The following is a 15,634-nucleotide window of genomic DNA, read 5'->3' on the forward strand; positions in this document are numbered from 1 at the left end:
CTGTGTAGCGAAACTGTGACTCCTGTTACTTTCATTATTGGTTGTAGTGTGCGTATACCCATACCTAACAAATTTCACCATAACTTTCTATAGAACCCTGAGAAATAAGTAGCCACTTCTTAAAACAAAATGTACCAAAACTGTAAGTTCTTACTTTTAATTCTTTTCTCTGTGGCAAATTTTTAATGATCAAGTACTCCAGGTTGTCAAACGTTTTCCCTAAACAATGAATAAGAGAGTCAGTGAACCATGTGATAGGTATATAATATATTTCTTACCTATTGTGCTTGCTTCAATGAACCCACAACTACACTACCATAGGTTTTCATTATTCTCTCTTCTTTTCTATCCTTTTCTCCTAAAATTGTGTAATAAAGATATTACATAGTATTTTCATTGTTTCTTTTTTCTCTCCCCAGTTACCTCCATTCAGAACCACACCCATTGATCTGACTTACAAAGTATTTGTGATATGAAATGTTTGGTTTAGAATTTAGGTACTGGGGAAGGATCCATAAGGTGCTGAGAAGAAGGCATATTCTTTTGTGTTTGGGTAAAATATTCTACAGATGTCTGTTAAGTCCATTTGAGCCATGACATTTGTTAGTTCCTTTGTTTATCAGTTAAGTTTCTGTCTGGTAGACCTATCCAGTGGTGAGAATCGGGTACTGAAGTGTCCCACTATTAATGTGTGGGGCTGGAAGCGTGATTTAAGCTTTAGTAATATTTCTTTTGTGATTGAGGGTACACAGATGTTCAGTATTGAGATTTCATCTTTGTGAAGTTTTCTTGTGATAAATATGAAATGACTTTCATTCTCTCTTTTGCATAATTTTAATTTAAAGTCTATTTTGTTAGATATTAGAATAGCTACACCAGCTTGTTTCTTAGGTTCATTTGATTGGAAAATCTTTTCATACCAATTTACTCTGAGGTGATGTCTGTCTTTGAAGTTGAGGTGTATTTCTTGTATTCAGCAGAAAGATGAATTCTGTTTTTGTATCCAATCTGTTAGCCTGTGTATTTTTATAAGTGAGTTGAATCCATTTATATTAAGTAATATCAATGACCAGTGATTGCTAGTTTTTGTTATATTTTGTTGTTGTTGATGTTGATGGTGGTGGTGATGGTATTGTGAGTGATTTTCTCTTCTTTGGGGTTTTCTGGTGAGATATTTTCTATTTCCTGTGTTTTTGTGGGTGTAGCTAACTTCCTTGGAAATTGGAGTTTCTAGTACTCTCTATAAGACTGGATTTGAGAATAGCTTTGGTTTAATCTGGTTATGTCATGGACTATCTTGTTTTCTCTGTCTATATTGACTGAAAGCTTTGCCAGGTATAATAGTCTGAGCTGGCATACGTGGTCTTTTAGTGTCTGAATGATGCCTGACCAGGAAGTTCTGGCTTTCATTGTTTCCACTGAGAAGTCGAGTATAATTATAATAGGTCTGCCTTTATATGTTAATTGGCCATTTTTCTTTCCAAATCTTAATATCTTTCTTTACTTTGCATGTTTAGTGGTCTGATTGTTATGTGGCAAAGGGACTTTTTTAAAGGGAGGGGCAGGTCTAGTCTATTTGGTGTTCTGTAATTTTCTTGTATCATCATAAGTATGTCCTTTTTAGGTTGGGAAAGTATTCATCTATCATTTTATTAAATGTATTTTCTGTGCCTTTAAGTAGAACTTCTTCTTCTATCCCTATTATTCTTAGGTTCAGTTATTTCTAGGTGTCCCAGATTTCCTGGATATTTTTTGGTAAGGATTTGTTGGATTTAACATTTTCTTTGACCAATGTGTCTATTTCCTCAATCATATCTTCAACACTTCAGATTCTCTCTCTCTCTCTCTCTCTCTCTCTCTCTCTCTCTCTCTCTCTCTCTCTCTCCTATCTTATATCCTGTTGTTTGTGTTTGCTTCTGTAATTCCTGATTATTTACCCAGATTTTCAATTTTCAGATTTTCCTCAGTTTGTGTTTTCTTTATTGCCTCTATTTCCCCTTTTCAAGTATGGAAACATTTTTTTAACCTGTTTGATTTCTTTTTCTTGGTTTTATTTAAGAGTTTCGCTGATGTTTTCTAATTTTTATTTGCTTTTTCATCCATTGCTTTAAGGGAATTTTTCATTTCCTCTTTAAGGGCCTCAATCATTTTCATAAAATTATTTTTATGGTCATTTTCTTCTGCTTCATCTGTGTTAAGATGCTTATGTCTTGCTGTTGTACAAACACTGGTTTCTGGTGGTGCTGTATTTTTATTTATGGTTGTTGAGTGCATTCTTCACCTGTTATCTACTCATCTCTTCCTCCAATTGGAAAAGATGGGGTCTGCATTTCAGGAGTGTCTCTTTACCTCCAGTTGTTATAGCTGGGGGTTGTGGTTCCCTTAAAGTTTCCTTGAAGTATAAGCAAGGCAGAGCCTTCTGTAATCATTACTCCAGGTGCCTACAGGTCCACTACTCAGATGGGCATTCCTCCTGATACAGGCATGACTATTGCACCTATAGTTGTTCCCTCAGTTGTAGTCGGCATTGAGGATGAGGCACTGGTGGTCAGACAATCTCCAGAGGCCACTCCTATTGCCATGCCCTACTGCATTGCTGAGGCTTCCTCTCCTGGTGCTCAGTAACAAATCAAATCTTAACAGACACACACAAAAAATTGGAATAACCCCTTATATCTTATTGGATCATTATTGCTTAAAGCTAGAATTCAACAACAACACTAATTGTAGAAAGCCCACAATGACATGGAAACTGGACAATTCTCAAATGTATCACCACTGGGCTAAGGAAGAAATGAGAGACTTCCTAAAATTCAATGAAAATGACTGTACAATATACCCAAACATATGGGACACAATGAAAGCAGTGCAAAGAGGAAAGTTCATAAGCACTAAGTGCCTACATAAAGAAGTTGGAAAAATCCCACACTAGCAAATTTAAAACAACAACAACAAAATTGAAAGCTATAGAATAAAAAGAAGCAAACTCACCCAGGAGGTCTAGATGACAAAAAATAATCAAATTAAGAGCTGAAATCAACAAAATAGAAACAAAGAAAACAAGACAAAGACCCAATAAGACTAAAAAGGTAAGAATACCATCAACAAGAGAAAATGACACCCTACAGAATGGGAAATAAATTCTCAATACAGAGGAGCTAATACACAAAATATATAAAGAACACAAGAAACTAGACACAACAAACCAAAGAGTCCAATTTAAAAATGGGGTACAGATCTAAACAAAGAATTTTTAACATTTGAAACTGAAACAACCAAGAAACACTTAAAGAGATTTTCAACATCCTTAGCCATCAGGGAAATGCAAATCAAAACAACCTGGAGATTCCATCTTACACCTGTCAGAATGGCTAAAATCAAAACCACAAGTGACAGTTCATGCTGATGAGGATGTGGAACAAAGGGAAAACTCTTCCATTGCTGGTGGGAATGCAAACTTGTACAGCTATTTTGGAAATTGACAGTTTCTCAAAAAAATTGTGAAAAAAAAATCTACCTCAAGATGCAGCTATACCACTCTGGGGCATATAGCCAAATGATGCTCCATCCTACCACTAGGACACTTGTTCAACCCTGTTCTTAGAAGCTTTATTCATAATAGCCAGTACCTGGAAACAACCTAGATGTCCCTCACCTGAAGAATGAGTAAAAAAAAAAATGTGGTACATTTACACAATGGAGTATTATTCAGTTATTAAAAAAATAAAATATCATAATATTTGCAGACAAATGGATGGAACTAGAAAAATTATCCTGAGTGAGGCAATGTTCATAATGCTACTCATTATGGGGTTATAATGCTCATCCCAGTAGCCACAGACTATCTAACAAAACTCCCATATCAGTAATGAGACACTGCCTGTTGAGTTAGTAAGGTGGGTCAAATAGACTCTCAAAACAACATAGGTTATTACCATTACTCTTGGCTTACTTCAAAGGTAAGACAACATTCAGTTCAGTCACAGGACTTGAGGCAACCAAGCTGGGAGTGTTCTGAAAGCCTCTTTGAGTGCTAGCTCCTGTATTATCAGAAATTGCTGTGTAACCTGCCAAGAGAGAAAAGCAATTGCTGTTCCTATCCATCATAAAGCCAGCTAGCCACAACAATTACCAACTGATGAGAAACCACCGCTGGTATAATAATGAGTTATTTAATTGGAGGGTAACCAACAGCTGTCTAATCATACTTAAGGCCTACTCAATAGGAGGGAATTAATGACTGATTCTACAACCTAGCCAACTACCCTTGACTGGCGACATCATAGACACTAGAGGAGTGCCTCCTAGCAGTTTTTCCCAAACTAATATAATAGTTAACTGTATTCTCAATAATTGTTTTTATACTCAGGAATAAGAGTATAAGCTCATCAATAAGCTTCCTTTTCCAACAAATTGAGATGATTGCAGAGACAAACAACTGGCCAGAATACAGAGACCATGGAGTACCTCATCACCAGTTAACACGTGTACAATGCAACCTGTACACTAAGGCTAAGGGAAAATGGAAGAAGAGGAGATGAGGAGATGGAAGATTGTTAAAGCCAAAGGATCAGGACACCTTCTGCTAGATAGGGTCCTTTAGATGTGACAGGGAAGCCACACCCATGAAATCTCAACCGTATAGTTGCCCAAACAGAATTTAAATAATAAATTTCATTTATCATTCCAACATTGGTGGGGGACATGTTACAAGGTCTCACCATTGAGGGAAGAAGAATAAGAAAAATACATTTCTTTAATATACCACATATAGAACCAAGCAAAGAAACATACTCCATTTGGGTACTTAATAATATCTAATATTCGATATTCAATTCTATTGTATTTCAAACAACTTTAACAAAGATAAATAATATGAGAATTATGATGAGTCTATAGAATATTTCTTACTATGCCCTTCCCAAATTGTTCTGTCCTGTTCCTGAATATTTTTAATGTTCTTGAAATAATTTTGGAAAATGACTTCTCTGTGCCCCCAAAGTTTGTCTGAAATCTTTCAGGAAGAAGTGACAGTGGAACTGAAATTGAAACTAGACAACAAAGATCAAAATTCTCATTGATACCTCCCATGTACAATTTTCATCTAAAATCTTTCATTTAGGCCGGGCAGTGGTGGCGCATGCCTTTAATCCCAACACTCGGGAGGGAGAGGCAGGCAGATCTCTGTGAGTTCGAGGCCAGCCTGGTCTACAAGAGTTAGTTCCAGGACAGGCACCAAAGCTACAGAGAAACCCTGTCTCGAAAAACAAAAACAAAAACAAAAACAAAAAAATCTTTCATTTAGCTTGTTCCCACTCATTCTCTTTCATCTAGGAAGTCACTTGCCACATGTGACCTTCATTTTACCACGACCTCCACAGCCCTTATTCAGTTTCATATCCTACCTTCCTTGCCTATAACTCCTTGGGGCTCTACCTTTAGATTCTTATACTCATAAACAAACATAATAACATGAATATAGATACAAAATGTTTACGAAATTTGAGTGCAGTATGAAGCATTTCCTCTTCTACTTACCCAACAGGTGTTTCAATCTGTAGAATGGAAAGCAACTGGACTGGATTTTGTGTTTGGGTAATTTAAAAGATTTTCAATTGGGGACCTTTATCAATTGCAATCTTATCTCAAAATAAGTTTATCCTTGGGTCTTTGAACAAGTAATTGTGTAACATTTACATTGGTTTATACTACAAAAGTAAGTTTAAAAGCTAGAAACATGAAGAAAAATTATTTATTAAGCACAACACCCCAAAACTTATTTATGAAATAACCTAAAATAATACACTTTAAAAGTAAGTGCATTTGAACTTAATGTTGAAAATTGGATGACAATGTTTTTTATCGATGGAAATTTTAAAAATATGTTGAATTTCTTTGGTTTTCTACTCAAGTAACTTCTCAGACAAAGATTACTATTTAGATTACTTTTTAGAACACCTAAGATCTCAAGATACTTTTCAAACTCTTTCTAAACTTGATTACACTCATATTTGTCTCAAGATTACAAAGAGTGAAATCAAGAAGATGAAATATGAACCAAGTTGTCAGGATGCCACAGATTCTCCTGGAGAATGAAGAACAGCATCCATGGTCAGAGCTTTTAGATACAACAGGAGGATCCATTTTCAGAATTCAGCAATGAGGAAAGTCAATACACTGTCTCCCTTCACTTTTCACGGAAACTAATGGAGACAAGACCTGCCCATTGAATTTATATAAAACGTAATAGAATCCAACTTAGTAATCTCCAGATAGATGGCATTGAATGTGTATTTTAAAACTAGTATGACATTGAAATTCCTTCAAACAGAACTGTCTGTGATTTGCTATAAAAAGAAGCCACAAATGAACACATAAAGAGGGAACAATATATATGATCATACATAGTTTATAAGTATTGATGCCAATTTTCTCCAAATCTATATTGAAAGAATATAAAATTTATAACAAATTTGTCTGCTATATAAAACAAAGTCATAAAAACTCATAACCCAAGCACTCAAACCATAGTTATAGTAGCAACATATATATGTGTGTGTATGTATATCTATATATATATAAATATTTGTTTCAATATTTATTTGTTCATCTGACAAAGAAATCCAGTTTATATATACAATAAAGATAAAATAAATTATTCATAAATTTGAACCTTGTAACTTAATTTCAGTCTTTCAAACACACAGTAAAAAATAGGGAATGGTAGTCATATTAGAATTTTCCTCTTTACTACTACTCAGGCCTGTGAAGAGACCCTTAAATCACTGCATATTTCATTTCAAATCGGAGATATATTGAATTTGAACATTTGAAGCAGTCAGCATGGTCTACTGCTATAATACATGGTGCAGAAGAAACTATTGTATGGAGTGTGTTTAAAGAGCTGTGGCACATAAGAGTAGGGCATCCAGTGAGTGCCCTGCCCACTGCGCCGCAGCACACTTTACCCTGTATCAGCTTGATGAGAGTTTGGAAGCTGACAACAATGAATGCAATGTAAAACTCTTCCAAATGAAGCATCTATTGGGACTGAAAATATGCTGTGAGACAGTATCCTTACACGATTAGATAGAAATATGCAGCTATAAAGACAAAAAGAGCATGCAGGTTGTTACTCCAGAAAACCAGTGAGCCAATCTGATTTTACTTGTTCAGTGGTGTAAAAGTATCTATTCTACTTAAATATCATCTATAAATGTGATATATTTAAGGACATAACCTGTTACTGGACATTATATAGGATGAAACGCCTATTACATTGTCTGTACATAGAGAACATTTAAAATACGAAGGCAGAAAGATAAATAAAATTGCAATTCCCAAATGAAACACAAACATACCAAATATCAAATTTTGAATCCAGGAAGGCCAATTTTAATTATGATTGTATTCAGTGCCTACATTCTGAGGCTTTGCAGATGTCCTATCTACTGGTAAAGAGAAGGAAAATCTACATAAAATTATCTTCCTAGTAATTTGGCTCTACTGGAGTTCTAAACAGCACTAAAGCAAAAAATGTCACAACCTTGAATGTATATGTATATAAAACAAACAATGCAATGCATGAATAGTACATTTTTAAAAAGCTATTAAAGAATATATGTCTTAAGCAAACGTGGCAACTTCTTCCACACTTTGCTTGCTCCTAGTCCAAGTGTGAGCTTTTTCTTTCACTATCAGTACAACTTCAAAGTTTTTGATATGTTTTACAGTCCACTCTTGTTCCTGTCAGACTGCAGATTTGTGCTTGGTGTGATCACACAAAAATGCAGCTAAGACATTTCAGAATATTATTAATTTTAATTAGTAAGCAACCAATTACAATGAAGACTTTCAAAAGTGATTCTAATGAAACACACAGAACTCTTTCTGAGATATATATTTTTTTCATAGCTGATAGATAAGTGGTCAAATATAGCATATAAAAGATTGACTTAATCAAGAAAGTTACCCCAACACGAATGAGAAAAAAAATCACAATATTGGCTTATATACAAATAGTATATACATGATGACATGTAACAAGAAGTTTCTGAAATTATTTAAAATGCAGTATCACTGATAAAGTTTGTCAACAATATTTGATTCCAAATACAGCAGGAAAGTCCTTTCTACTTCTAGTTAGTCTATTAGTTTATAACCCAATAGAACTCAAAAACAAGTGAACACCCCTGCTTCAGAAAAGGCTGATTTCATGTTGTCTCCAAGTAAACAGATCAGAAAATACAATGACGGCAAACATTGCACATGTTCCCGTGAATATGCAAATTTCTTATAATGATTGTGGGACATAATAAATAAATTAATTAAAGGAGACAGTTTCAAGTAGTTGAATTTACTCACCAGTTTCCCAAATGCAGGGTTAGTAACAGGAACATCAACCTCACTCCTCTAGTTTGACTCCACAGGAGCGAAGGAGAGAAGAGGAAGGCTTTCCCAGAACCCATCAGGTCGTTTTTATGGTCCCTCCTCTGCTAGCTCAGTCCCCAAGCCCAGAGTTTGTCTCTAACCTCAGCAGCCGCCCAGTGAGTACAAGGGAGAGTGTGGAAAGACAGGACACCTCCTAACCAGGTAGGATGCGACTCCCAGAAGAACTGAGCCAAGGAGCCAATCAGACAGGGAGGACGCCGGCATAAATTATCTCAAAACGAGTTGGACCAATCAGTGCTCCAGAAAGGCGGGGTTTACCATACTAGAAATCAAGCCCAGCCCAGTGGGAAAAAGAGCTCCGCTTTTTTTTTTTTTTTTAAATGAAAGAAAAATAAACCTCTTCTCCGTTCCAGCACCTATAAGAAACATTGGCGTGGTCTTGACAGTTGGGCTCCCAAGAGAAACGTTGCTATTTTGCTGCCCTTCCGTATATTGGAATGTATCTGATCACTACCTCTTCCCTCTCCTGAGTTAGGAATTATTTATTTATTTATCCTTTTAGTTACTTATTTATTCATTAAATTTTTTAAATTGTCTTCAAGAGAACGCCCAGGGAACTCTCCCTCTGTGGAAAGAGCTAATAGACTTTCTTCGGGCTCGCGAGAATCCTGTTATTTTTGAGTAATTATCGTTACTTAATTTTGATTCCGGGACAGTGTCTGGTTTCTTTTTGCAGATGTAGGACCGGACACAATGCCCTGCACAAATGAGCTCTCTAGAGGTGGACAATGTAAAACTCAAGTGAATGAATGAGCCATCTGGGTGCATTCCCGTTAAGCACGTTTCGGTTCCTCCCCCTGCGACTGCCTGGGCTCTAGTGTGCGGATTTGCAACGTATTATCTCCCATCACGGGAAGATGTCAGCAATGAAGAATACCAGGCAAGAACTCTCTCGTTTTACAAACACAAAACCCACAAAACTGATTGTACTAGCTTCCGCCGTCAAAGACGTCCTAGCATATGACACGGGCGATTCTTGTTGTGTTTCCCCTGCTCAAGTGTATTTCATTTGCATTTCTGGAGCTTCTGTGTTTGGTTCCTAACTTCAGAGGCTCTGCTTTGAGTTCTCAACAGAGCCCAAGGGTTGCCATGGCAACCAGAAAGCCTCTGGCAGCTGGAACAACTGTACTGCAAAGACCGTGGCTATGGAGAAAAGGGCTCAGTGCCCAGCCATTCTGCCTTTACGCCTTGCTAAATCCCTGCTTCCCAGGGATGTCCCCCAAGGATGGGGGTCCTAGGCTGCATCATTAATCACTCCACACCACCTGGAAATGCCCAAATTCAGAGATGAAATGAAATGTACCTTGTAGTTACTTGAGAATCAGACAGTTCAAAGCAGAAGTAACTGTTTGTGCATGCACGGCAGCGGCAAGGGAACTGGTGCTACATCAGCCACTGAAATCCATTAAAGGAACCAGATGAGCATAACGGGGTTACAGACTGATAGACTTTCTTTGTCTCTCTCCCTTCCTTTCTTCCTCTCTTGTTGCCCAGAATAGCAGATATTGCAGTATTTTTCTTTTCTCTGACACCCTATCATCTAAAAAATATGTAGTGACCTTCCTTGTTGCTATTCTCTTACTCCACGCTATTTAGCATTTTTTTCTCTTTCATAAAGTATGTTAATTAAAGCAGCTCATACCTAATAATAATACAAATAGCAATTAAAGTACATTATAATAGATTCTGAACCAAGTGCATTTAGGTAGCCTGTGACGTCAATATAAATAAGCTGTTTTTATTTATTTTTCTGTGTCAATTAACAATGTGTTGTGCATTATTATTTAACTGTTTCACAGGGTGCACACATAATTTCAAGGATATGATTAACCAGTGAGGCAGGAATTAATTCCCTGGAAATAACTAGTGGATATCAAATACTTTCTGGTTACTCCTGGCATTTCCTAATATTAAATGGGGTTTTTCCACATTTTAATTTGATACAGTCTAACATTCTACAACAGTAATCTTAGATCGTCCTACTAAAAACTTTCAAAAAGGTTTTGTTATTTTCATATGTTACTGGAAAGTGCTGACAGCAGTTCCCAGAAATTAATGGAAAGGAAAGGTGAAGGATATTTCCTTGGATGGTATACTTACACTCATAAAATGGAAAGGGATATGACAATGGGAGTTTTCTACATTTTCCAAAATAAAATTTCCCCAAAATGTGCTGAGGTAGTTGTCTAAAAAAGTCTCACTCTCTATTGCTAGAATGGTAAATTATAGTTCCTTCTAATCCATGTAAAATGGGTGTAAGCCCTTTGTCTGAAAGAAAAAGCCATGATAGGTTTGTCTACTGGTTACAACTTGATAATTTGACTCTAACAGTCTTTCTTTTTGGACAAGATAAAATAGCCATACGCATATGATGACTAGTAACTAGGGGGCCTAGGTTGGGAATAAATACAGTAAGCTCCACTGTATCCATCAAATTAACCACCTTTTCACAGGAGGACATACTTAGAAGAACAGGCCATGTGTCCTAGACTTCAAGGTTGAGGCCAGAAGTAGCTTTAGGTGAGGAACTGGAGAAAGAACATTGTGGTGGTTATTTTCATTTCAGGACAATTTTGACCACATTAGATTTGTTAAAGTTGGGAGACATTTTTTGTTGTTGAAGTTGTGGAGTGAAGATGGGTTGTAGTTAACTATTGAATGTTATTAAGTGAAGGCTAATATTTTGTTTATACTCTGAAATATACAAGAACTCATCTGATGACGAAGAATTCAAGTAAACTCTCAGTGGTGCCAAGGAAAAGAAGTGGAGTGAAGGTGATGGTTAAGTATACTATACCACAGTTATATATTATTTTTTTTCATAGACTGTCATTAAAGTCACTCTTCTCTTTCTCATTCAATTGAATGAATGGACCACAATCATTAGCTGTTAATGTTTTTGTTATTTAAACAGCTTTCATACAATATACTTGAACGTATTTTCACTCAAAGATCATCCCTACTTCCTTACCATCCAACTTCATGTTCTTTTTTTCTCAAAAATAAGACAAAATATCACAACAAGATAAACAAAACAGTCACAAAAAGTTACACATACTAAGATAATTTATTTAAAATAAAAAGAAATATGGAGTCATTTTTATGTTGGCCAACTGCTACTTGGCATGGAGTCTGATTAGAATATGGTTGACATACCCAGTAACACTCCATTAGGCAATCATGATTTTGTTTTTTCTCCCAGCAACTATCAATTAAAAAAATGCTTCTTAGTTATGGTAAGACTTTGGGTCTACTTCTTATTTTCTGTCCTAGAAATCTGTCAGTTTTGAGCCTGTGCAGGTTTTGTGTGTACCCTCACAGTCTCTCTTAAACCTTATGTTCAGCACCTTTTTTGTATCTGGAGTTTCCTTGGAGTCATCCACCACCACTGGCACAGTCCTGAGTGTTCCAGAAACTCAGTCTTTATTTGTTGTCAACTGTATGCCCTTGTGCTAATTACCATTGTTAGCAAAATAAGCTTCAATCACAGTGGGGGTTGAACAACTATCTGATCTTATTACGAAAGGCACAAAGCCATAATGTAACTTCTAATGATACATTGCTTTGTAGATGAAAATTTTTGTCCTGCCCAGTCCCACAGCCAGTTAATCCAAAGAAACTCACAGAGGCTTTTTTATTAGTTATAAACTGCTTGACCTATTAGCTCAGACTTATTGTTAACTGGCTCTTGCAACTTAATTTAACCTACAATTCTTACCTATATTTAGCACATGGCTTGCTACATTTTCTCAGTGAGGCATTTCATCTTGCTTCCTCTGCATCTGGCTGGTGATTTCATCTCTGTCTTCCCTCTTCCCAGAATTCTCCCAGTCTGGTCACCCCACCTATATTTATTGCCTGGTTACTGGTCAATCAGCATTTTTTTTAAACTAATACGAGTGACAAAAGTTTACAATCTACAAGAGTATTTTCTCACAGAATTCTATACTCATACCTATTGCATATCTATTAGTTTCATATCTATGTGCAATGACTATCAACTTGTAGCCATACTACTTTCATTTTAGAAAGTTTTGTGGGTTGTTTTTTTTATGATTATTAGGCTATCATTTTTAAACAGTTGTTATACCTACAGGTGGTACAGATAGTTCACTCTGGCCCTAATGGATTAGGTGTTACAGTAAAAAACACTTAATGTTTTCACATACCATAATTTGGGAGTCATTGTCATTCTGTCATCTTGTAAAATGACTAGTGATATGGTGACATGATGGTGCCACATGCAGCCCTGCCACTAAGCAGACAAGAACTACCAAAGATCCAACCTGTCATTCATACACTATAACCTAGATACAAAGACTGATTGTAAAATACAATGGTGACAAAATTACAGATTTATGCCTTAGTTTCTTTCTTTTGTTGCTTTAGTTTCTCTGTGCGGAATGGTATTTCCCCATGATTGTGTGTGTGTGTGTTTGTGTGTGTGTGTGTGTGTGCATGCAAGTACAGGTATATACTGACATGTGGAGGCCAGAGCTCAACAACAGATGACTACTTCTATCATGGTCCACCTTATTTTTTGAGACAATGTCTCTTACTAAGCAGGGAGATCTTTGATACCTATACACACACATATGTGTGTGTGTGTGTGTGTGTGTGTGTAAATTCTATCTACAGCACAAGTTGCTTTCAGGATTACATTGAGTTATCCATATAATTAAGTGCCTTTATAATAGAAATAAGTCCAAATTTTGGTTATTGTTGCTATACCTAATGCATGGTATATTTAAAATATAATTAAGTTTGTCTAACTAACAGTACAGTTAGAGTCTGAAGTTCTAAAGAAGGTGAATGAAAATGACCACATTATGCATGCCCTCAACATTATCTCTATATCTGACTTCTCCCGAGAAAAGGTAAATTTTTATTTAATTTTTATCTATAAAGCTATGTTTCTTTTATGGAACCCATGATTCTAAACTTAACCCCTAAATAGCACAGAATTTTCTTCTAGTGCGTACCCTACCTCTTAGGCTATGGGACTCTAGCCTCCATTGTCAGCATGACACTTCGTTTATCTAATTGTTATTTTTCTGAGAAATAGTATTAATTTCTCACTTAAGAATATTCTGAAATATAGGACAGACATATGACATTTTTTTTCAAAGAAATGTGTTTTATTACAACATTCTTTTTGTTGTTGTTTTTTTGTTTTTCGAGACAGAGTTTCTCTGTGGTTTTGGAGCCTGTCCTGGAACTAGCTCTTGTAGACCAGACTGGTTTCGAACTCACAGAGGTCCGCCTGCCTCTACCTCCCGAGTGCTGGGATTAAAGGCGTGCGCCACCACCGCCCGGCTAACATTCTTTTTTTTATTATTATTATTCTTTTTTAATTAAAATTTCCACCTGCTCCCCATTTCCCATTTCCCTCCCCCTCCTCCCACATATTGCCCCTCCCCCCACTCCCCTCCCCCTCTCCCCACTCCTCTTCTTCTCCCCCCACTCCATTCCCCCTCCCTCTCGATACTGAAGAGCAGTCCAAATTCCCTGCCCTGCCGGAAGACCAAGGTCCTCCCACTTCTATCTAGGTCCAGGAAGGTGAGCGTCCAAACAGGCTAAGCTCCCACAAAGCCAGTTTATGTATTAGGATCGACACCTAGTGCCATTATCCTTGGCTTCTCATCAGCCTTCATCGTCCGCCATGTTCAGAGAGTCCAGTTTCAACCCACGCTTATTCAGTCCAGCTGGCCTTGGTAGGCTCCCAATAGATCAGTTCCACTGTCACAGTGGGTGGGTGCACTCCTCGTGGTCCTGACTTCCTCGCTCATGTTCTCCCTCCTTCTGCTCCTCATTTGGACCTTAAGAGTTCAGACCGTTGCTCCAAATTGGGTCTCTGTCTCTATCTCGATCCATCGCCAGATGAAGGTTCTAAGGTGATATGCAAGATATTCATCAGTATAGGATAGGGTCATTTCAGGTTCCCTCTCCTCAGTTGCCCAAGGTACCAGCTGGGGACATCTCCCTGGACACCTGCGAGCCCCTCTAGAGTCAAGTCTCTTGCCAACCCTAAGATGGCTCCCTTAGTTAGGATATATACTTCACTGCTCCCGTATCCACCCTTCCTATATCTCAACCATCCCATTCCCCCGAGCTCCTCCCATCCTCCCCTTCTCTCGTTTCTCACCCCATTTCCCCTTAGCCCCATGCCACCTCACGCGCAAGTTCCCAGTTTTTGCCAGGCAGTCTTGTCTACTTCCCCTCTCCAGGCGGATGCCTATACGTTTTTCTTTGGGTTCACTTTCTTATTTAGCTTATCTAGGATCACAGATTATATGCTCAATGTCCTTTATTTATGGCTAGAAACCAATTATGAGTGAGTACATCCCATGTTCCTCTTTTTGGGTCTGGGATACCTCACTCAGGATAGTGTTTTCTATTTCCAATCATTTGCATGCAAAATTCGAGAAGTCATTGTTTTTTACCGCTGAGTAGTACTCTAATATGTATATATTCCACACTTTCTTTATCCATTCCTCCATTGAAGGGCATCTAGGTTTTTTCCAGGTTCTAGCTATTACAAACAATGCTGCTATGTACATAGTTGAACAGATACTTTTGTCATATGATAGGGCATCTCTTGGTTATATTCCCAGGAGTGGTTTTACTGGATCTTGGGGTAGGTTGATCCCAAATTTCCTAAGAAATCACCACACTGATTTCCAAAGTGGTTGCACAAGTTTGCATTCCCACCAGCAATGGATGAGTGTGCCCCTTACTCCACAACCTCTCCAGCAAAGGTTATCATTGGTGTTTTTGATTTTAGCCATTCTGACAGGTGTAAGATGGTATCTCAAAGTTGTTTTAATTTGCATTTCCCTTATCGCTAAGGAGGTTGAGCATGACCTTAAGTGTCTATTGTCCATTTGAATTACTTCTGTTGGACATATGACATTTTGAGTACTGGCTACATATGTTCATTTGTGTTAGTTCTTTTTGTCACTATGAAAAATAGTTTGCAAATGACAGCTAAAAGAGAGAAGATTTTCTGGTTCACAGCTTTTGAGAATACAATTCATAAATGGTTGAAAAAAGGGGACAGAATATCATTGTGTATAATATAGCAGAGAAATGTGATCGCCTCATGGCTGTCAGAAGCAAAGACTCGGTGAGGAGTGACAAGTAAAAAAAAAAAAACATAAATAACACAAAATTCACAAAAGCG

The 15,634-nt window shown here is 37.2% G+C and overlaps 1 protein-coding gene across 1 annotated transcript in view; it reads right to left on the reverse strand.

Annotated features, from left to right (window-relative positions):
- The window catches only part of Gabrg1 (gamma-aminobutyric acid type A receptor subunit gamma1), a 68,942-nt gene extending 60,441 nt beyond the window's left edge, over window positions 1-8,501 (reverse strand). Inside the window, exon 1 of the mRNA XM_057771849.1 lies at window positions 8,365-8,501. Within this exon, the coding sequence (XP_057627832.1) occupies window positions 8,365-8,468 (104 nt within the window). The 5' untranslated portion in view covers window positions 8,469-8,501. The remainder of the gene's footprint in view (window positions 1-8,364) is intronic.
- Window positions 8,502-15,634: the final 7,133 nt, after the last annotated feature.

The sequence above is a fragment of the Chionomys nivalis genome, chromosome 6, assembly GCF_950005125.1.
Source record: "Chionomys nivalis chromosome 6, mChiNiv1.1, whole genome shotgun sequence".
NCBI classification, from domain to species: domain Eukaryota; kingdom Metazoa; phylum Chordata; class Mammalia; order Rodentia; family Cricetidae; genus Chionomys; species Chionomys nivalis.